General features: G+C 49.6%; 1 protein-coding gene across 3 annotated transcripts; it reads left to right on the top strand.

The window, feature by feature from the left end:
- The first annotated feature begins 2,193 nt into the window (after positions 1-2,193).
- LOC144167828 (uncharacterized) lies at positions 2,194-13,673 on the top strand. 3 transcript variants are annotated; one of them, XR_013322137.1, is made up of 4 exons: positions 2,194-2,355; positions 2,460-2,533; positions 3,349-3,612; positions 13,543-13,673. XR_013322137.1 is itself a non-coding variant. In XM_077696988.1 (3 exons), exons 1-3 carry the CDS (start codon positions 2,263-2,265, stop codon positions 13,561-13,563), a joined length of 378 nt encoding a protein of 125 aa, XP_077553114.1. In that variant the 5' UTR covers positions 2,194-2,262; the 3' UTR covers positions 13,564-13,673. The 3 variants fall into 3 exon arrangements, 1 of the variants encoding a protein (XP_077553114.1); XR_013322136.1 differs by having other exon boundaries at positions 3,334-3,612; XM_077696988.1 differs by lacking the exon at positions 2,460-2,533.
- The last annotated feature ends 9,283 nt before the right edge of the window (positions 13,674-22,956 follow it).

Raw genomic sequence — 22,956 nt, 5'->3', positions numbered from 1 at the left:
TATACCTGTGACACACGGCAACGCTAGATCTCCTTTAAACTAAACCCCTTTCGCCACGTCAAAGGACATTTTGTGGAAAGGAGTGGCACTCCTGACACACAGCAACCCCCGATCTCCTTTATGTAGTTGCTGTAACTGACACACCAAAAAAGTGGCGCTAGCAGTTCTGTTGAAAAAGCATGCACAATAACAAAATTAAAGTGCGGCTAATAGACCTTTTTAATTATTTTAGAGAGGAACTGTGCGTTTTATTGTTGTCTAGAAAAAGTAAATGGGTAATTTCACATATTTGTATTAAACAGCAACGACAGAGTGTTTTTTTTTCGCCTATGTCCCGTGCCTAATCAGGCAACAGCGGGGAGATGTTTACAAAAATACATTACGATTGGGCTTGTTTGGTGAAATTTATTTCATTGCAGTTTTAAAAATTTATGAAAGTATTATGAAATCGCATTTGGTCTCACTAAGTTCTGAGAAGCTTATGATTTGCTAGCGCCTGCTTACGAGGCTGCGCCGCTAGCTGCTCCTTTTCGTCCGGAAAAGGAGATGGGCGAACACCCCTTACGGGAAATGCCCGCTTCCGTGAAGGAGATTCTCCTTTGTCGTGTGTCACCGAGGCGAATGCCGTTTCGGTAGCAGTCCTTCTCTGAAAAGGCCTTTTAGGAGCCCGTGTGTCAGGGGTATTAGAGTATTTGAAAACAGCTGCTGATGGGACACGCTATAACAAGCTGGGGCTTTAGCATTTTTTTTTCAGTTTAATGTACCATGTACAGCCAAACTGTTCACTGTGAAGTATTTGTTTCTGTATAACAGCACGTTGCGCCGTATCCTCCAAAACAGTGCATGACAGACGCTAGACGTACACATTTGTGCCCTAGCTGCCTGTCCACACTGTATTTTTCCTTTTTTAAGAAACAGTCAGAAGCCCTACCAAACAACGATGTCAAGACATGCTTTGGCTCACACCAAGGCAAGCACAGTTTATTGCTGCAGCCTTGGTTGCTTTTCTTTAGCGACAAACTCAATCGGCTGTGCAGATGTATTTTAGGGCGTGTAGGCAGGGATTCTATCTTCTATTTTCACACGGGCCGCTGGGAGCGGCCTGTAATATTCTTTTCGCTCGTCGCTACCGCACACTGTACCTGTTTGCTGTACCCATCACGGTTTTCGCGTCGTTCGTCGCTTGGGTTGCTTTCTCATGTTGCGCCTTGAGCTATGCCCACGTACTCTAACTACTTCAGAGGTTTTCGCTGCTGTCAGCAGTCGTTTTACACAACAGGTTTGCTGTCATTAATTGTCGTATTAGCGTGATGTGGCTTGTCTGCAAGATCGGTGCGTGACAAACAAGCGTTACCAAACTAGCGGCGTATTTCACTTCATTCGTGGCTACCGTCGCTTGCATGGAAGAGATCGGGGATGATCTGAGATAGCTTTGTTGGGTCAAATAAGGGAGCTTTGGCTATATCGCTTGTAACACTAGCGTAGTTGGCCTTGTCAGCAAGATCGGTGCGAGAGAAGCAAGCGCTATAACTGCCGAAATGTCTAAACTACGGTCAAAACAAGACACAAGCAACAATATCCATTGACACTTTGGTAATTATACTACATTCTTAGCCCACCAAAATCTCTTGCTAGGATAGTGCAGTGGTAGAATGCTCGACTAGCGTTTTGATAGTCGCAAGTTCGAATCTCGGCGAAGATTTTTTTTTTGTCCGTGAGGAATTTAATAGCTTTTTTTTACAAGGGTAAGCGCTTGTTTCCTGCTTCCAATCACGGCAACGTTGGCGATTTGTTCCGTCTCTTTCTCTAAAAAAGGAAAAGAAACCGCTGAGAATTGACCGGAATAAAGGCCGTCAAAACTATCGAAACTACTTTAACATCAATGTAAATGTGTCAGAGTTTTTCATTACTATGTACTTCTGCGTATGAAAACCTCAATTTGAAGATGTAAACTTGTTATAGCTTTCAGAAACGAAAAGATTATTGCCAATATTCTCGTACTAGCACGACTTTCGTCAAACATAGAGGTGCTGCTATTGCAGCCTGGCAACTATGTCTCACATTGTGTGTGCGTTTGTGAGGATCCCGCGTTTGTGCTGTGCTGTTTGCATCAGTTTTATCTGCAGATTTCGAGCTGAAATCAAACTTATAGAAGTTTTATTGCGCGATGTCAGTCCTTACACCCTACGCATGTGTTGAAAACATGGGCACTGGAAGAACGATCATCGCCGCCCGCCTCAAAAGACTGCGCGTCAAAAGTGGATGGCATTGCTTCCGAACAAAGTGTATTGGTGTTCGCAAAGTGAAGAGGACAGTGAAGAAGGATTTTACGTAGGAAACATCGTTCCTGCTAGGGTAAGTAGGCATGTTTTATAAATCTGTACTTGTTTGGAACGGGTTCTGGTGTTTATGGGTCAGCGGTTCACTAAACCCCCATCTCATTTTCTCTGAAATCCTAGGGGACTTGCGTACTTTCTGGGCGACCTGGATTTACCTGTCCACGGTTTCCGCGGCAGTCAGCATCAAATTACGCGTAAGCTAGACCTTAACTACGACGCTCGCGCTGTAGTAGAGGGCTGCTAATTATTTGACATGATCACATCACGCGAGGTTCTTTAACACCTATGCGGTTTTGCGTTATGTGTCTACCAAAATCTGCCTTCGCGACTGCAGATCCCGTCGAAATTTCGCGTGAGCGGCACAACGCTGTGATCAGTACACATTCGTGAATGCCTGCGGTATACGATGAAGTAACGTGGACAGGAGATGCCCTGGAAGTAGTGTACATACGAAAAAGCGGGCCCTTGATTCCGTAGGAGCAGCTCGCGGGAACTGTGGGGCTCGATATCAGAGGCATCTCCATTGTTGTAAATTAGTGATGAAAGTTAAGCAAGGTGTCAACATCCTAATATCCCGAAATTGAAGACCATACAGAGACTAACAAGGAAACTGTAGGCCCGCACTCTCAACTCGATTTATATGGGAGAATCGAACTTGCAAAGACAAGCTAGGCAATGCAATAGAGGATCCTCAACAAGCACACACTAGTCCCTATTGAAAGCTATGGACCCAGATAAGCTGCTAGCATGCGTTCAATGCAAATTAGCGTAGCGGTAAGCTTTGGGTATATCATGAATACCCCAATCGCATTACTGGCGTGTCTAATAAACACATCCTTAATGTGACCTAAATTTCACTTTGGATGTTGCTGGAATGTTCTTATTATTGCCTTGATGGTGAATGTCCTTAAGCTATTACAAATCCACTTGATGTAAGCATTTGATCTTTGCGTGGCCTTCTCTTGTATTTCAACTACTGTCTGTGCACTCACAGATCGTGTACCTTCAGGTGCTGCTGCTGGCTGTCCTGGGTCGGCTGCCTGTCAGTCCAGTTCCCAAGGCTTTGCCAGGGCCTACCCTGGCCAACCACCTGCTGGACCTAAGCTGCGGCCGGCCTTCCCTTGGTGCTCTGTATGCTTCGCCACCAGGAAAAGCCATTCCTTTGTCTGTCACCTGGCACCAAGTCACTCGGCACACCCCTTCAAACGCACGTCATTTCCTCGGCCCCAGGCACTGCTGCCATTCAGCGCACCCATCGATTATGTACTTGCAGGTTAGTTATTGCACGTTGTGCAAACTTCCATTGTCATGATGTATACCTGTTAGCAGTGTTCTAGCCTCTGGTTATTGGAAAAATTTTCGTGAAGCAGTGCTGTGCATTTTAAGCATGTTATTGGTTAGTGGGGATATTCAAGAGAATCTGGAGGCGCAGGAAGAGAAACCGAACTTTGTTTTAAAGGGTTCATTCGCATGGAATCAAGCCCGGCAATCCTTTTAAAATGTTTCTATACATATGCAGCAGGTGTGGAGAGGGCCTTTCCGTAATCCACATACTCATTCAATGCAAGGCACTTGACATAACACAATGCAAACACTTCCAACAACTATACACACGACATATTCCACAATACCCGTCATACTTCTTAGGAGACAAGCCCATGTTTTCACTCAAACGTGTTTTCGAGTTTCTTACCGACGTAAAATTTTTACATCTCATTTCTTATCATGCATCTTGACAACCTGGCCCTTCACACCAGTCATCTTAATTATGTTGTGTCGTACTTTGTTTATTTTTACTGAAATGTTTTACTTTTACTTTTATGTCGCTCTCATAACACGACTTTTGTTTGGCGCTCTTTGCCCTTAGTTTGCCTTGCGCCATTAAAACCTAAACACCATCATCATCATAAAATCTTTCTATAAGGCTTGAAGAACTAACCATAGAAACTGACGTGGAACTACTTTCTATTTTAGGTAAGCTTAAAATTCCACCTACTTCAGATCCTACTGGTATTATTTACAGTGTACTGAAAAGTATAATCCACACTGTAGAATTCTGATGGCGCTATTTTCAGTCTCTCGACAGGTGCTATTCTCAGTGATGGGTGGATAGCCGAGGTAGTACAAACCTTTCCATCTGGGTACCGTGCTTCACCATTAAACTACAGGCCAATTTCCCTAACAAGCACCATATGCAAGGTTGTGGAACATTTCATTCTCTCTCAAGTCACTAAGTACTTATAAAATTACATCATCATATTTGAATATCAGCATGGGGTTAAGAGAAACTCACAAGGGTTACTCTCGTAAAGCGCAACTTTCTGGGATTCTTCAGGGTCTACATTCATCCATTGACGCAGGTTTACACACTCCTGCAGTTTATCTCAATTTTTCTAACGCATTTGATCGCATTACACACCGCAGACTACTTCTCAGACTTCACCCTATATCCTCATTTGGATCACGGATTTTCTTCCTTGTTGAATTAAAGGGGCCCTAAACAGGGTTCCAAATGTAGCGATTTTACGTGCTGTTCGCTGAAGGAACAGTATCCCGCAAAAAATGGTTTAAAAGTGTTAAGTATAGCTAAGTTATTGTTCAATAAAAAGGGTTGGCAATAAGGCCTGGAGCTTTCACCCTGTCCTCGCACCTCTTAATCGGTGTGAATGCTATGACATCACTAACATGCACAAGACCACCTAGAGACCTTACAGTTTCGAGGTACACACAGCCATTGACTCTGCTTGTCACGCTTTTCTTTTTTAGCAGGCGACGTGTATGCTCTGCCCACTGCTGGCTGCGCTGAGCTGAGTGGGGCAGTAAGCAGGCGGGCCGCTCGCACTGCCGTGGTTGCGTCGGTACGTCAGTTGTAGAATGGGGGAAATGAGTGTTTGACGGCCAGATAGGGGGGTCCCAAACACAACATGTTCGCTGGTGACTGTAATTGAAGATTTCCACCTACGATTGGCGGTTCGCTAGCATTTCTTGCAGGTGGCGCTGTTGCAGCGAGCAGGTCCCTCTAGCTTGCGCAGAAAAGGCTTAGCATCGCCGCAGTTATTCAGTCACCACTTTACGAAGCTGAGCTGATGACAATTACCAGCGCGATCTTTCACTGCACTATTTCCCCCTTTCATGCATTTGTAAACTGATTTCCAGCAATAGTCCCCCTCTGGCGGGCAGGGACAAGTTTTAACTGCTGCGGTTCATGCCATATCGCGTATACACTGCACAGCGGGGTCCTTGTCGACCGTGCAGGCAGATGCTTGCCGCGGTCACGCTTGTAGCGGCGATTCCACCTGCAGAGACTCTCTGTGTTTTTCGGTGTTATTCATACTTTGCAAACAATGCACTATATCCACAAACTCAGCTAAGCTGGTGTAACGGATGGCGACGATCGACATTTGTTTTTCCAAAGATAGCTGTGCTGTAGTTCCGTTCGGCAGAACCGCCGAACCATGCACCCGCATTTCCACCGCAGCTGGGAACGCTGATTAACTGCAGATTTTAGGAAACCCGCCAAAAGCAACGCTGTAGTGTTCAGCACCAGCTTTGCCATGAAGGTTGCGTCAGAGTCGCAAAGTTACGTCAGAGTGTGTGAGAATGGCGACAAGGATTGGCAGGTAAACAAGGAAAGAAGCGAAGACCTTTCTTGCACTTTTGTGCAGCATTCGCTTTACGCAGAGGTATTATATTTGGTATACGTTGTCGTGAACATGTTGTCTAGCAATTTTGTATTTGAAACCACTACCTTTGGAAGCCTATTTAATGCCCCTTCAAGTTAACGTCTGCTAATACCTCTACTTATTTTGCCCCCATTAATTTGGTGTCGTCCAAGGCAGTGTGCTTGGTCCTCTACGTTTTAAATCTATTTTTATCATCTACCATGTTGCATATCTTCCCGTGCACATCTCTTCACAGACGATGTTGCAATTTATCACACAATCTCTTTCGACAACCACCATCAATGCTTTCAAACTGATTAAAGCACTTCTCTGGGCTAGTTGTTCATATCACGCTTGGGTTAGATTAATGCGCTGCTTAGGCTTACGATACAAGGATGGAGACAAAGAAACACACAACGCAAATGGGTAAGTGCAAACAAGCAACTATTTGTTCTTTGGAACGCCTCCAACAGCTTTACAGAAAAGAGAAGAAACAAACACTAAAAAAAGGGTGGGGGGGGGAGGGGGAGATTTAAGGCGAGAAATGAAACAACGAAATACAGAAATTTTGACTCTGAACTATTCAAGTTGAATGCGCAGAAGCCTAATCATCAGAATTTTCTGCGCACACCCGGATTTACAGGGGCCAGGGTGCATCTTTTAAAAGGACAGTTTTGCAACAACCTTAAGACTATGACGCGTGCTCACGTATTCTCCGAATGTGCCTGATCCCATGAAACAGGACTTCACAATTTTCCTTTTCTGCAGCTTGGCTAATCTGAACAAAACCTCGGTCTGCCCAAATAAAGCCTTCTATCCACACACTTTGCAGTGTGCGGCCAAGTTTCCAGGCCCGCTCGTCCGCTCACCTGTGTAGCGGGTGCTCCCTGAGCCTGGTGTTTATGCACCTGCCTGGGTGTCCCATCCAGCTTCTTTTGCAGTTCAAGGGGATGTGGTAGACAGCGCCGATTGAACATTCAACAAATTTTGTTTTCTGCTTTGTGTCAAACTGATATTTTCACGCCGTGTTTCCATCTTGATTAACCCTCTTACAAAGCCCTTTAATTTGATGGGGGCTGAGAAAACGACTCCAGCTTCTCGCTTCGCTTTTAGCTTCTTTATCTTGTGTATGTACAGGCTAACTTTCTTTCTCTGCTGTTCTTTGGGCCCTTGCTTGGCTTTACCACCTTTAGCACTTCTAGGCAGTGGACACAAGAACTTGCGTGGGAAACCCACTAGACCTTAAGCGTGCCCACTGTTACAGTTACAGGACTTTTTTTAGGGCTTGGAGGAAACAGCCTGCAACAATGCTTCTCTTTACTAGCTTTTTGCCATACTTGAGCACTTTCACACTGCATTTGAGGGGTTACAGTTCAAACATGAGACACCTGCGATAGGCTGCGGTATTTAGACATTCAAATCCATTTTGGAGCATCCAACATGTGCGGGTCTTATCGAAGCGGGGGGGGGGGGAAGGGGGGTACCTGCGCTTCCCTTTAACTCTGGACATCCGAAGCTGTACAGAGAAGCATTGCTGCAGGCTGTTTCCTCCAAGCCCTAAAAAAAGTCCTGTAACTGTAACAGTGGGCACGCTTAAGGTCTAGTGGGTTTCCCACGCAAGTTCTTGTGTCCACTGCCTAGAAGTGCTAAAGGGGGTAAAGCCAAGCAAGGGCCCAAAGAACAGCAGAGAAAGAAAGTTAGCCTGTACATAAACAACATAAAGAAGCTAGAAGCGAAGCGAGAAGCTGGAGTCGTTTTCTCAGCCCCCATCAAATTAAAGGGCTTTGTAAGAGGGTTAATCAGGATGGAAACACGGCGTGAAAATACCAGTTTGACACAAAGCAGACAACAAAATTTGTTGAGTGCTCGGTCGGCGCTGTCTACCGCATCCCCTTGAACTGCAAAAGAAGCTGGATGGGACACCCAGGCAGGTGCGTAAACACCAGGCTCAGGGAGCACCCGCTACACAGGTGAGCGGACGAGCGGGCCTGGAAACTTGGCCGCACACTGCAAAGTGTTTGGATAGAAGGCTTTATTATACCGAGGTTTTGTTCAGATCACCCAAGCTGCAGAAAAGGAAAATTGTGAAGTCCTGTTTCATGGAATCAGGCACATTCGGAGAATACGTGAGCACGCGTCATAGTCTTAAGGTTATTGCAAAACTGTCCTTTTAAAAGATGCACCCTGGCCCCTGTAAATCCGGGTGTGCGCAGAAAATTCTGATGATTAGGCTTCTGCGCATTCAACTTGAATAATTCAGAGTCAAAATTTCTGTATTTCGTTGTTTCATTTCTCGCCTTAAATCTCCCCCTCCCCCCCCCCCCCTTTAGCCCTTTTTTTTAGTGTTTGTTTCTTCTCTTTTCTGTAAAGCTGTTGGAGGCATTCCAAAGAATAAATAGTTGTTTGTTTGCACTTACCCATTTGCGTTGTGTGTTTCTTCGTGGTAAGAGCATTACGTAATTGTTGCTCACAGAAGAGCTGCACATTTGAGGCTAGAGGTGATGAATGAAGCATAACCTCTAGCTCTTGATGAACAACTCTTTCCACAATTTGATAAGGAGCTCCTTTTGTTGCCTTCACCATTTTTGTAATTCTTCTATTTCCCGTCTCAAAGGGAAAGACGGAGAAAGCCGATAACGGTCCTAAATTTTCCACACAGTTTTCGAGATGCAACAACTGGTGCACGTTTCAGGTCATAAAACATTCTCCATACAGTCCTTCGGCTCTTGCCACAAACACTTGAAGCAGGTGTCCTAGAACAACAATACATTTAGCTATCAATGTAAGCTTTAACACGATCCAAATTTTCATGAGAAGGAGGGTAATATGCGATGCAATTCGTTTATTTTTGAGAGCTGTGACGAATTCCCCGCAATAGATGCTTATTTTAAATGCAAAGTTATTTGATGTCTTCGAGACTGCAATGGTTTGTTTCAGCCACCATCTAGTGTCATCAAATACTCGTTCAACTTATTCCAGCGAGAAGTTGCTGCAGACATTAGGCTCATATATCGGGCCCTTGCCTCTGATTCATGTTGGTTTTGCCCCCCATTATTTCACTGTTGCTGTTTTCATGAATTGCGTTATGGCCAGAGGGGCAGATCTGGCCCAATAATACTAAGGAGATCAGAGGTAGTTATCAAATGCTCCATCAGCGTTTCACTGTTTGTCACTCAAGCAGTGCAGGAAAGCCCAAGTGGAGAGACCTCGCTCGTAATTTTCAAATGGTTTTATGTATGTATGTATGTATTTATTGTACTTAGGAAAAGGAAAAGCCACCAACAGGCGTAATTTGTCTCGCCTAGGGGGCGGACACCGGAACGCCTGCTGGTGTAGGGGGGAAGGGGGAGGATAGGGAGAAAAGAATACATAGGAATAGGAGGATAGGGGAGAAGGTTGACATTACAATGCATGTAACTCACGCAAGGGTAAATATAAAACACAAAAGAGAAAAAAAGGAAAAAGGGGAATAAGGGTAAATATAAAACACAGAAGAGAAAAAAAAGGGTTACACACTGGGAAAATTAACATTACAGAGAAACACTACAGATATAGACAACACATGAATCTACAAAGGACACAGCACACTTGTAAAAGGGGTCACACACGCACACACACAAGTACAGAAGCTGCTTCAGCAGCAGCACTCCTCCACAATCTGGGCAGCTAGGCAGAGTTGTAGTGGAGTGCGCTGTGCAGCCCCGAGGCCCGCAGGTATGTACCCAGGGCCTCGAGCACTTTGTCTCGCTCCCTAGCACTGCCCGGGGGCCAAAGCAGATCCTCAAGTGGCCGCGCTCCGTGAAGCACGACCAGCAGCTCTGCCCGCCCTGCCGCAAACTTGGGGCACTCGTATAGCACGTGCGGCAGGGACTGCACGGGCGCTCGGCAGTGGGTGCAGGAGGGGCTGGTCGCCCGCCCCAGACGGTGCTTCCGCTCCGCCGTCCACACGTCCCCCACTCGGAGGCGCAGGATGGCCGAGCGCAGTCGTCGAGGCAGGCGTGAGGCCCGCACAGGCGGTAGGCCCCCTCCGACACGCAGCCGCGGGTCCGGATGCTTGGTCCGGATGTGTCGCTCGATGAGCAGGCGGGCGTCGTCCGCTGCCGCCTGAGCCACCATGTCCGACGGAGGCAGCGCGTGTGCCCCGGCGGCCAGCTCGTCCGCCCGCTCGTTGCCATCCAGACCAATGTGGGCGGGGACCCACTGCAGGCACAGTTGAGTGCCCCGGTCCGCCAGCTGTGCCGCCTTCTCCCGGATGCCACGCACCAACAGGGAGTGCGAGTCTCCGTCCTGAAGACGCACCAGGGCCACTCGGGAGTCGCACAGCAGGGCGCAGCGCTCGGGCAAGGGCTCCATTTCCAGCAGCAGGTCCAGGCCCAGTCCGACCCCCACCAGCTCAGCCGTGGCCGAGGAAGAGGCATAGGACAGCCGCGCCTGTCGGGTGGCCTCTCCCAGCACGGCGGCCGCTGCGGCTGACCCCTGCTGCTCCCGCACCGAGCCATCTGTGTATACTAGGGCGTGGCCGTCTAGGTCGCCCCAGACGACACCCCGGGCCAGCTGCAGTTGCCCGCAGTGGGGTGTCCGCCGCTTGCTGTGCAGCCCCGGAAGGTCCAGCCGCACGTCAGCTGCCAGAGCAGGAGCGGGGCCACGAGGTCCCGCGTCCACGGGGCCCACCACCTCCTCGTAGAGCATCAGCATGCGCCCCATGCGCGAGTGGTGGTGGCTCTTCAGCCGCCGCAGCAGCGGACCGCCCCCCTCGGCGCGTCTCAGCCGGTCAATCTGGCCAAGTGCCCGCAAGTCAGCTGTCATCTCTAGGGTCCACGCCCCCGCCTCGGCCAGCGTCTTCTCGCACGGCGAGCTCTGGGGCAGGCCGAGGCAAGCGCGGGACCCCCTTGCGGTGGTCTCCCTCCAGCTGCCGCCAGGTGGGTTTCCGCAGGGTCACCAGTGGGAGCGCGTACATAAGGAGACCCACCGCCGAGGCACTGTACAGCCGGAGGGCCGTCCGCTGCGAGCAGCCGCTGTCCCGGGCCACCATCTTGCGCACTGCTGTGGTGGCCAGCTGCGCCCTGGCTCGGAGCTCCTTGGCCGCCTGCCGGAAGTTCAGTCGGTGCTCCAGGGTGAGCCCCAGGTACCGCACCCTGGTCCTCCACTGGAGCTCCTCGCCATCGATGGTGAAGCGCCGGGTCCATCCACGGGCGGTGGCATCCGGATGCACCAGCATGGTGTCGGTCTTTGTCGCCGACAGCTGTAGGCCGACGCCTGCCAGCTTGGCACGAACTGCCTCCATGGCCGCCTGCAGTTGCTGTACAATGGCTCGGCCCTGAACCTTCGGCCCCAGCACCCACAGGGCGATGTCGTCGGCGTACACCGAAATGTACACTCGGTGGCCCCCTCCTCTGGGCAGGCAGCCTGGCAGGGCTGCCATCACCAGGTTGAAGAGGAAGGGGCTGATGACGGAGCCCTGTGGGGTGCCCACGTTCACCCACCGGGGAGCCGACAGGGCGTCCCCCACCTGCACCTGCGCTGTGCGGCCCGTCAGGAACGCCTCGACGAAGCCCCGCAGCTTGCCCGCAATGCCAGCCTCCTCCATGGCCAGGGAGATGGCATGACGCTGCAGGTTGTCGAAGGCGCCCTTCACGTCCAGCAGCACCAGGGCCGCCACCTGCTTGGTGGCCCTGGCGTGTTCCAGGGCCTCCACGACGTCGGCGATGGAGTCGGTGGCTGCTCGGTGCCTCCGGAAGCCCGTCAGCTGCTCGGGGATGGCCTCTTCCTCCACAGCGATGGCCTCCATCCTCCGCAGTGCCACCCGTTCGAGCAGCTTGCAGCCACAAGGCCCTTGCCTGGCTTTGGTATGGGCCGCAAGATGGCCAGCAGCCACTCAGGTGGCAGTTGGCCCGTGTCCCATATGACGTTGTAGGCGGCCAGGAGTCGGCCGAACCCCACCTCATCCAGATTGCGCATCATCTGGTAGGTGAGGCCGTCCGCTCCTGGCGCCGACTTACGCTTGCAGCTGCGGAGGGCACTGCGGAGCTCAGTCTCTGTGATGGGGGCGTTGTTTAGGGGGTGGTGCACCTCCCCCGTCCCAGCAACAGCAGCAGCGGGCCCTGATTCCGCCTGGTGTGGCGGCAGGAATTGTGCAGCGAAGAGGTCAGCCAACTCCGCAAAGCTGGCCTGCTTGCGGATGGCCATGGCAGCCAGGGGGTTGCGGTTTCTCTGGGGTTTCAGGATGGAGTTGAAGATGCCCCAGAGGCGGCGGCAGCGTGGGTCGGCCTCCGAGCTGACGCAAAGCTCGACCCAGCGCTGCCGGCTCAGGCGATTGGCGTGACGGCGGCACGCCGCATCCACTCGCCGGTACGCCGTCCAGTCCGCCCGCTCCCCCGAGCACTGAGCCTTCCTCTCCGCGCGGTTGCGCACCGCCCGCAGCTGCAGCAGCTTCAGGTCCGGCGTGGTGGCCCCCTCGGCTACTGTGCAGCTCTGTGTGGATTGCCTGGCGCAGCAAACCAGGCCCCGGAACAGCTCGGCTCCTTCCCCCAGGTCCTGCTCGGCGAGGCAGCGCCGGAACCGGTCCCAGTGGGTGACGTGGTGCAGTGCGGCTCGCTTGGTTGTCCTGTCGGGTGGTGCGATGTGCAGTGGGTAGTGGTCGGAGCCCCACGTGCTGGGCTCCCTCCTCCAGGTGGCCTCAACCCCGGCTGACACTAGGGTGAGATCAATGGCGGTGGCTGCGGAATTGCCACGCCGGAAAGTGCTCTCACCAGTGTTCAGCGCAGACAGGTTGAGGCGCAGCATGGCGTCCAACAGATGCTCACCGCGAGCGTCCATCCGGCCATCTCCCCACGCAGTGCGGTGTGCGTTGAAGTTCGAACAAAATGGAAATTTGGGTGAGTTGGTACAAATTCTTGATGAAATGTAACAGCGCAATAAACACCAGGTCTTATTCGGTTTGAGTTGAAATGAAATATTGCATTATTTGATTCAATTGTTATATTGTAGTTGCGAATTCTTGCACATTATTAAAGATCAGGGATAGGGGCAAAATAAACAGTATTGCGAATGCACTGTTCTCACAACATAGCATCCACATAAACTCGTGAGGCAAGTGCCATGTCCAAGTGGTGGTCCGTGCTCAATATAAGATGTGCTGGTATAGGCTTGCGCCTCGGACCTTAGCATCAGCCTGCAGCCATGCTGTGAGCTCAAGCTCATGAAGCTTAAGGGAAACATGGCTTTTCTTAGGTGCCCCTCCCCACACCTTTCTCCACTGCGCTAGCACAATAATAAGGGACACATCTCCACATGTGACGAATCTTGCATTTAAGTGTGGGCCAACGATGTTTGGTGGTCATAGTCATAGCATTGTGAGCAAGCACAGCTTCTGCAGTTGTGAAGAGTAGCCTCATTTGACCATGGAAAGTCTTCACAGGTGGTACAACTAACTGAGCATGTATGTAATATCGCTTGATTAATGGGTCAGACACACCCAAAAGGTTCACGTGCACCCTCTAAACACATGTTCTCTGCTCCCTCTCTTTTTCCATTTTGTGCAGGTGCCCATGGTTACTTCATGAAACACCGGAACAGTGAAGCTACCACGGAGAAGCGGCTGAAAGCATTTAACGGATATGTGGCCAACCTGCTGCGGGACATGAAATAAAAGGGAAAAGGCAGCAGCTTCCAAGTATGCTTTTGCGTATTCTACTGTGCAAGGATCTAAGCACATTCACAGCACAATATCAACACCTGCGCATTTAACGCTTGTATTACACGCACACATCGAATACATATTGTCGCTCACCCCACCCAGCAAAATCTCTACGATAAACTCGAACGACATCGCTTGCAACGATCCGACTTGTATGATCCAACGTATACGATGAGCTACTACGATGTGCTACTACGATATCTCAATGATATCGTTGAAGCCTATGATATCATTCACCTTACGATCCCATAATCTCGTATACGAGTTATCGTTCATATATCGTTTGATTTTTTTCAGTAGGGTAGGCGTACATTTACTAGTTATTGTACAATCTTATAAGTTTTTTCAACGCATTCTTGTTTGATGAACAAAAAATTAATGAAATATTAAGCGAAAACAAATGGGATCCGAGGCGCGAAATTCAGTTCCGGTATTTTGTGAGGAGTGTCAGTCATGTGGAAGTAATTTATAAATCTTCACACTAGCATACCATGGTGTCGTCTACTGTTTCATTTCGACGCTTGCTGAAACTATCTTATCTACCCCCGTGCGACCTTGCTGCAGCCCGCACACTGAGGACGATACGAATAAAACCGCCGCCGTCTATCTTCAGAGATACAATTCCCTACGTGCCTGGGAGTGGCTACTGCCGATATGAACTCGCCGTCAGCCGGTAATGTCATGTTACGTGAGACGTTGCTGGGCAGATCGGCTCCCTTTGAGTGTATGTGATTCGTAAATAAAAACAAACAAGCGTCCGAAAGATTTTACGATGTCTAGCGTAAAACTAGGTTCTTGTTTACGTGTGCTGTTATACTCTCACTAAACGCTGTTTTGTTTGAGTGAGAAATGAAACAAGCGCAAATAATAGTAATAATAAAAATATTTTTATTTGCACAATAAGATGGTTTTCTAGAGGAGGACAAGGCGAAGCAGGAAGATACAAGTTTCGATTGATGCATCCTCCTTCGATCACTAAAACGCGCAATCAAAAATTTTTAAAGATATAGTGCACCGCGTATTTACTCCTATTGAGGATCTGCATGACACATTACCGATGCCCGATGGATCAGCGAAGTTACATTTTTTTTTCATCTACTTGTACTTCTACTCTTATATGGCCCACGTGTATACCCGCACAGAGGAGGAGGCAGAGGAGTAAAAATGTCTGGGCACTAGTCTCGTTGGGGGTTTAAAAATATTCTGTCCTTCCCCGTGTGCCTTCGCTAATGAAGGGAAATGGCCGCTTCCGTTCACGCCCGGTTTTGCCTGAAATGCCTGCGGTTTTGGCCAGAAGATTCAGTCTGTCTAGAGAAACCGCCTTCGAAGCCTCTTGTGCTAACGTACATACGCGCATTCTGAAGTCGCGATGGCCCTGTCGTGTATTTGTGCAAGGCGAAGCCGACCAAAGATATATGCCTCCCTTCACAAGTAAATGAATTTGAGTGTACCTATAAATTAGTTAATGCGCCTTATCAGTTATATCACAGTGGGTAATGTTGAAACAGGTGCCAAATAATAACTATAGAAGGTGAATCGAATTGCTTAGCATGGTACAGTCATAATTCGCCAGTGTAGGGTATTCAGACTTAATATGTGTTGCATGTAGCAGTCATTAAGATAGCCAACAATTAATTAAACTCTGAATTTTTTATTTTCGACAGTTACTTCTGTGCGTAACGGTTCAGCCAGGACCACCTGGAGACATCCTTCAGCTGTATACATCCGTCAGAACTGAGGAATAATAAACCATCCGCCTCGCAGTCCGATACGCGTAGCACAGCCTTCCTATTTATGCCAACGTCAAACCGGTGACCAACTTTGTTTAATTTCCACGCTTCCATTTCAGCGTGCTCACAACAACACAAACGATGATGAAGTTGCACTACCAGAGCTAGGTGCCAGTAATGCTGTAACTGATTATGAAAGTTTCGGCTAATGATCATTCTCGTTGAAGTCACCAGCATTCTTATTTTCATCGAAAATAATGGGGACATGATAATGCCACCAGCCCCTATGCATCATGTACTTAACACCATAGAAGATATTCTGTGTTGCAATTCCGGCAACGAAACAAAGACAAATTCGACAATGACAGCCGTGCCCTCTCATTCTTCATCAGGTTATGTTTGAGACCTGAGAAGTTATTTGTGCAAGCTGAACTCAATAAAATCGTGTACACATACACCACATTTCTTTTTATACATACAGCACATACAGTACAGTCGGCAAAAGGCTTGTCTATAACGCGCAAGCGGCGTGCTCCGGACTGCGCGGGAGACACATAGTGATAACGCCTGGTTTGAGATAGGTAGAATGTGAGCATGCGCGGCCCGTATCAGCGCGATGGCTGTGTCCCTCCTCGCTGTGTCCATCTCCTTGGCTTCCACGCCTTCTTTGACCGTAATAAGCGCTGCATTCCTGCGCTGCTGGGCCGGCAAACAAAGCGGAGGTTACCCGCCTTAGCGCGCGCTGTGCGAGTTTTTCGTCTGCATTAGCCTTGGCGCACAGCTGTTCATTGCGTTTTCGTTCCGCCAATAGCTGCATGAGTCCCGTTAGCACCACTATCCGGTTTCTGGGCTCGGCGTTGCATGTCACTGCTGACGGGCTCAATCCACAATACTTAATGCACTGTGCAAGCGATCACGGACCGATATGTACTGTGGGGTTTTTACATTTCCCACACTAAAGATTTCCCACCCCGCAGCCATCCGCGCTCAGCAAACATGCCTTGCGAGCGCCGGCTGCGGACGGGTGCGTTCTTTGCGGAGACAGACAAAGGCAGGAGGCGGCGAGGGCAAAACATCAATGACAGCATTTATTGCAAAGTACAAATCAAATATACTGCATACAGACTAATCGTAGGCCATAACCGTCTCACTGGGAGCGAGACATTAAACAACGCTAGAGATCGAGATGGTTCGACTGACCGATGGCATACCGGAGCAGCGGAGCACTGCGGATTGCGGGCGCGGTTGCATTCTCCCAGCTCGCTCGGACGCGTCCCATTGTGGCGCGTTACCCAGGTCAGGACCAGCGCGCCGATATTTCCGCGCGCTGCCGGATCCCCAAGACAAGAGAGCGTCCTCACGTCATCCGACAACCCACCACACCTCGCCTTGTGGTGGCGCTAGTATCGAGGAAGAACTGGTTCTAGGGTAAGGCAGAGGGGAAAAGGGTCAACGCCTCCACCAGGGCGACAACAAACCGTCCGGTCGCTGGCGCCCTCCCGTATGGTTCCTGTCGCGTGAGCGAGGCGCGTTGTGCTCGCCGGCCGCGATGGGAAGCTAGCCAGAAAGGGGTTCGCGTGAAAGTCGCGATCCCCACATCCCTCCCTCCTAAATTCCTTGCGTACGCCGGTGTGAGCTGACTACAGAACTAGAGGCGACGGAAAGTTCGTTCGTCGATTAAATCGTTAGTCACTGCATCGTGTTGCCTACGCCGGCTTCCACTCGTCCAATGCCACCGCTGGTAGTGTACCAGCAGGCCCGGTCGTCGCCCGCTGATGTCTGCAGGCAGGTAGCTCCGGGAAGAATCGCACCCGGCAACCCAAGCAAGCGTTGCTCAAGTGGCGGCACATCCGTGATGGCCCGTGGCCGCCGAGCGACCAGAGACTGCCGATTCTCTCAGCCAGGGTGGTGGCGGCATGCCGCACCGCACCGCTTCAGCAGGCTCGGTAGCTCGCTCGGAACAGTAGACAGCAGCATAAACACGCTCCGTCATGTGGTCCAAGCCGGGGTGGCTTAGCTGCACAAAGAAACTCCCCGCACCTTCATTGTACGGCAGAAAAATAGCTCTCCGATCGCACCGCCTTTGTTGCGCGATCCTAACGACAACTGCCGAGTTGTCAGCATTGGCATCGCTCTGTTAATGTCAACAAAGCCCAATAAATAGTCCAAACCCTACAATGTATAGGGCAGGAAAAACAGGCTGCAGTAGCCCTTTAATCCCATTCATCACGTGGTTCGATGTCGAATATCACAATTGCCATGGCATCGGCATAACTACCTGCTTGTTAACGTCAACAAAGCACGCCAAAGTGTCCTAACGCTGCAGCGTGCAGGGTAGGGAGAATACCAACTCGATTGCATCAACAACGTGACACACTCTGACGGTACAGCTGCTAAGTTTGTCAGCAATGCAACCGCTCTGGAAATGTCAACAGAGCTAGAACCTGTTCTAACCCTATACGGTACAGGGCACAAAGAACACACACGGTCGCATCGACCGCCCGGCGCGATGCTTAACCACACAAATGCGAAAGCAGTATTTGCTCGCATCAGTAACACTTCATTCATACACATGAACGCAGAAACAGTATTTGCTCCCAACGACAGCCTTATGTTCACACACATGAACGCCGCTTGGTTAAAAATGCTGAAATACGTTTCAACACACTGGCGCTTAGTTTACGTGAACAAAGCTTGGTCTCTCGAGCCGAACAAGAGGGCTCCTGCGACGTTACAATCAGCGGGCGCAAAGTTTGCCTCACGTAATTCTCCCCGTCAGTGGAAGAGGGATGAGGACCCCCTTCAGACCCGTCGCCCGCGTGGCGCGACAACAAAAACAGCTACGCTGCGGAAAGCAGTTTTTCAAGCAGCGAGAGGTCAAAGCAACAGTCTTTCCTGAGGCGGGAGAGATTCCTTTCTCTCGCGCGAGGCGATCAACAAAAGAGGGGGATAGGGTGCCTCGATGCGCGCCCGCTCATCGAGGCACCCTAGAGGGGGAGCGCTCCGTGAGCCCTCGCATTGTTACCAAGGTTGTGCCTTCTTCTGGGAGGACCGGCTGCGAAAGCCTTCGGGTCACCCACTTCGGCAAACGACCCGCATCCAAAAAAACACCAAAATAAAACAGACCAAACGAAAGAAACCCTGAACGTCCCCGTACGTGCAGCCGTGAGGCTGCAACACAAGCAGCTTATGAGCGAACGGCGCCTACCGCATCAGCGGTATCGGAGCGCCCGTGGCAGGCTGCAATACCAGGTAGCCTTTTGCGGCACACGTGGCCCGGCCACACGGCTCTCAGAGCCTCGACTCCCGGAGTCGACAAAACATAAAAGAAAACTCGGACCCAAATTGCAGCTTCCGTACACACTCACTTCGGGCTGACACAACGGCGCGGGCTCCCTGGCCTCGGGTGGATGCAAACACGGAAATCCTCATTTCCATAATCAACAACGTCCCGACAAAAAGTCGGAGACCACGTGTTAACTGGCAGCGATGTCCTGCCATATACACGATTTCTGCAAACTCGGCGCTTAACAAATTCAAAACGCAGCAGCAATAAATAATTCGCCGCACTCTCAGGAAAGTTCGCCTCTGCTAATAACTCGCTCCAATAAGTTAAGCCTGAAGTCTGTTTAGCCAGAAAGGGGTTCGCGTGAAAGTCGCGATCCCCACAGTACTCACTATAAAACACCGGCAGCGATGCGTTTTCGGCGAATGTCGTTCGTTGTCTCGTCTAAAGGAAAAAACCCCTGTCTAAATTGCGTAGGGCGCCGTGAAAAATAAGCGTCGCACGTAGTTAAACGCAGCCAATGCTTTACTACCAATCACTCATTGCCGCTATTGTTTCCCGCCCGGCAGCGCAGACGGCGCTTCTCACGGCACAATAAGGTGCGGAAGCCAAGGCGACGAGCACAGCGACAAGGGAAAGAGCCATCGCGCTGATATCGCGCAGGCTCACATTCTACCAGTCTCAAACAAGGCGTTATCACTAGATGTCTCCCGCGCAGTCCAGAGCACGCCGCTCGCGCGTTATAGACAAGCTTTTGCCGGCTGTATATTATTGGCTGAGCGAACAAGCAAAAAAAAAAAAACACAGAAAAGGCAACGGGCCTACATCTACGAGCAATTCTCATCAAATTTTATTTCAACACCAGTTCTCCCACCAGGCCTTTAAGGAAACTTTTAATGCTAACAGCGAGTCTAAGATGACCTAATGGGTGAGTTGAAAGAAAGGAAGAAACAGTAGAAGAAAGGTAAGGAGGTTACTCAAGGAAAGAATGAGAAGAACTGTCCGGTTGGCCGCGCTACACGTGGAAATAGGCATAAGGGGTTTGAAAAAGGGAAAGAGTGGACCGGTATAAAATAAAGGATAGAAAATTAAGGAGACAATAAAAAAACAGCGCGTCGAAATGGCAAGTACAAAGACAACACCACAGGCAAGAAAAAGAAATGGCATAAAAATACGCAGGAGAAACGATAAAATTGGCAAACGGAGGATGCTAAACGCTGGCAGCGCCCTACAGAATCTCGGTGTGTTTTTCCCTCTTACGCACTGCAGTCTGCTTCTTCAAGACGAGAATTGATTTGATTGCTTCCACTGCACCTGTCTACAACTGAAATATGACTGATTTTCTGTGTACATGATGTAAATACTGTACATAATTTTTATTTTTACCTGAGGTGAAGCTGCCCTTTCTGGCAGGCTCCTCTTGTGCCAAACTGACTCTTAGAATTGTACTTTTGTTCATGCTGCCTCTTATTTATGCCTTTCGTTCATGCTGCCTCTCATTTCATTTATGCTGCCTCTATTTGTACTAGTTTATTTCGTTTTTCTGCTCTTCTCAACGGCAAAGTGTTTTTACAATCAAACTGGTTTTCCTTCCAAATGGTTTTATAAATATGACTTCTAGCCCTGTCTGTTTATTGGCTTTAAAGCTATAAACCTGCCATGGCTTTGCTGGAGCAAGTCAGTTCCCCACATTGCTTTCCTCTTTCCTCATTGAGAGAGGGGGACATGGAATTTTAAACGGCAAAGAGCCCTGCGGTGATACTAATGAACACTTGCAATACTGTCTTTGTGTTTGTAAGTACTGAAAGCTATAGTTACCACCAATCCAGAATGGCACTGCCTGTTTTGCATGATACCCTTCTAGTCTCTGGTTTGCTTTTGTTGAGATTGTGTTCAACTTCTATTAAGTAGATTAACTGGGACCTAATGGAACCTGGAAACATTAATCATGTATCTTTTGTGACGTCCCCAAGCATACAACCAATGCCCAATCTTCTAACCTTACGTAGAAAAACGAAAAATCTCTTGAGTAAATTTCTCGGTGCACATACCATAGTAATATTAGTCATAGGTATTTCATGGTTTTTGAATCTAAGCTAGTGCAAGGGCCACTACCTAAAAGGACTTCAATTGCAGACAAAAAGTTGACGCACGTGAGGCATTTACACAATCTCAGAAAGCATGTTTGTTTAGCAAAAGTGCAGTAACAAATACGATTTCCATTTACACGCATTTCTTGAAAGCATTGTCCAGTTCGAACTTCCTTACGCTAGAAAAGCAAGCAGTTGTAAAGTGCACCTCAACAGATCGCGAAGACAAACAGCTGACGCAACCAGGGGGGGCAGGCGTGTGAAACATGTTAAAATAGCGCTGTAGAGGCAGGACAACAAAGAAAAGACTTCACAGGACTAGCGCTGGATATCAACTGAATGCTTTTACCACACACAAAAGAATATATACAGAAACCGCGCAAGCGCGAACACTGGGGAAGCAACCAGGAAAAAAAATCAAGGAAAAAAAAGCATCAGGGGGAAGTGACTTGTTTTTAACGGAAGAAGGAAAAAAAGGGACTGTGTATATTATTGCGCTCTCGTGAGAGCTCACCTGCATTTAACACAGTCCGGTAGCGGGAATAGTAGGGAAATAGGATAGGAGAGAGAAAAGAAAATATTGGAAAGGTGAGGAAAAAGTAGAGAAGAGTAGTTCCACTGCGGTCGATTCCATCGCACACAACACCCCACGAACACTGTTGGCTGACATAATGCTGTGTCCGGGAGAAGATAAGCCTCGAAGGGAACGGTGAAGCGTGGAGGCAAGCTTGCTGCGACGAGGAGCGAAGTCGGCGGCGGTCCCAATTGCTCTGGTGTTCGCTGGGTTGGAGTGCGGCCGACAGACGGGTATGGGAGGGCGGGAGCTGGCACTCGACCGCCCACACCAGCAGCGCGAAAGCCGGGCGACATCGAAATCCAGGGCGACGGCCCGCGAAACGGGCCGCCGAAATGAAGTCCCTCCAAAGCAGAGGAGCGCGAAAAAACACGCCCGCTCAACCCCGAAGCGACGACCGAAATCCCGTGACGCATCCGCAAAATCTACCTCTCGGAGCGTACGAAATACCCGCTAATCTACGCGCTACCCTTCTAAGTTGCGGAGAATTCAACACTGCATCTAACGCGTAGCATGGCACAAAAGTTCACTACCTACCTACCACAGGAAAAACTTCACACAACGTTTTTACAAACCAAAGTTATCACGGCACATTCACTGCAACGGAGGCTGCCATGATGGAATTCGTTGGTTGCTATGTGAATACCCACTACTGCCACCAACTCTAGTAGGCAAAAAGACAGCGGGCAACTCTGTGAGGGTGGCATCATGGCTGCGCATGGGTTTAGCACGGTTTCAATACACGGGCTGGCCGGGCAGTAGTATTAACTCTATGCTGCACTCCGCCGTTGTTTTGTTTTTGACCGTATTTACACCTGGCTTGTTTTTGTTACGGTAGAAAATAATCGCTTCGCGATACAGGGGGTATGCTTGACAAACAGGGTCACGTAAGGCAATGCCACTTACGCCGATCGGCCAGCGCCGTATAAGACAACTCCAAAGCGTCGGACTGCTATGCAGCTAAAACAAGCATAGTGCGCCCAGTACCAACAGCAGTGCGCATAGGTACTTCCATGTTTACATGTATTTTCATAACTTTTGCTGTTTACCGCACCATTCTTACTGCTGTAAAATGGATATGCATTACATTTAGGCGCAAATAGCTCGTTCGGCAAGCCTATATAAGCTCTGCCTAATTCGCGTCTGCTTTTGCCGGCCTCCGCCTATCGCAGAGCAGTCTGGTATGACACCATATAGAACCTGTTGCGGGAAATGAGCAAGTGGGTCACATGGCCATTCCTTTTTTCCTAATTATATGGCTTATTTGAGCGAAGTTTGAGCGCTCCGGCTCTTGCGCACTCCGGATGGAGTGCGAGGGGACCAGCCCCGCACCATGCGCTGCCTCCGTGCGTAGTACAATGCAGATAGGTGTGGCTAAAGCCTGTGGCCACTCGCCAGAATGAACCTCGTGGTGCAAACAAAGCTACGCATGGGAGAAAGGATGACAGCGTCTATGAAAACTGCGCAAGGAGTGGCCATCCGGGGGTAATAGTGCAAGCGGTTATGAAATATCTACCGGAACGTTGATCCTACATATTTTACGCGGACCTGGCACGTGCGGAGCTGGCTGATCTGACTG

This window comes from Haemaphysalis longicornis, unplaced genomic scaffold (genome assembly GCF_048455015.1).
Source record: "Haemaphysalis longicornis isolate Haplotype H1 unplaced genomic scaffold, Haemaphysalis longicornis Haplotype H1 scaffold_2, whole genome shotgun sequence".
NCBI lineage: Eukaryota > Metazoa > Arthropoda > Arachnida > Ixodida > Ixodidae > Haemaphysalis > Haemaphysalis longicornis.
Note: the sequence above shows the minus strand (reverse complement) of the source record. Positions and strands in the feature narration are given on the sequence as shown.

What these genes read in the sequence shown, in the direction of transcription:
- LOC144167828 (XM_077696988.1), top strand. Translation starts at nt 2,263, where the DNA reads ATGGCATTGCTTCCGAACAAAGTGTATTGGTGTTCGCAAAGTGAAGAG. An exon ending in GAAACATCGTTCCTGCTAGG is followed by an intron (nt 2,356 to 3,348) that starts GTAAGTAGGCAT and finishes GTGTACCTTCAG; the next exon opens with GTGCTGCTGCTGGCTGTCCT. An exon ending in CATCGATTATGTACTTGCAG is followed by an intron (nt 3,613 to 13,542) that starts GTTAGTTATTGC and finishes CATTTTGTGCAG; the next exon opens with GTGCCCATGGTTACTTCATG.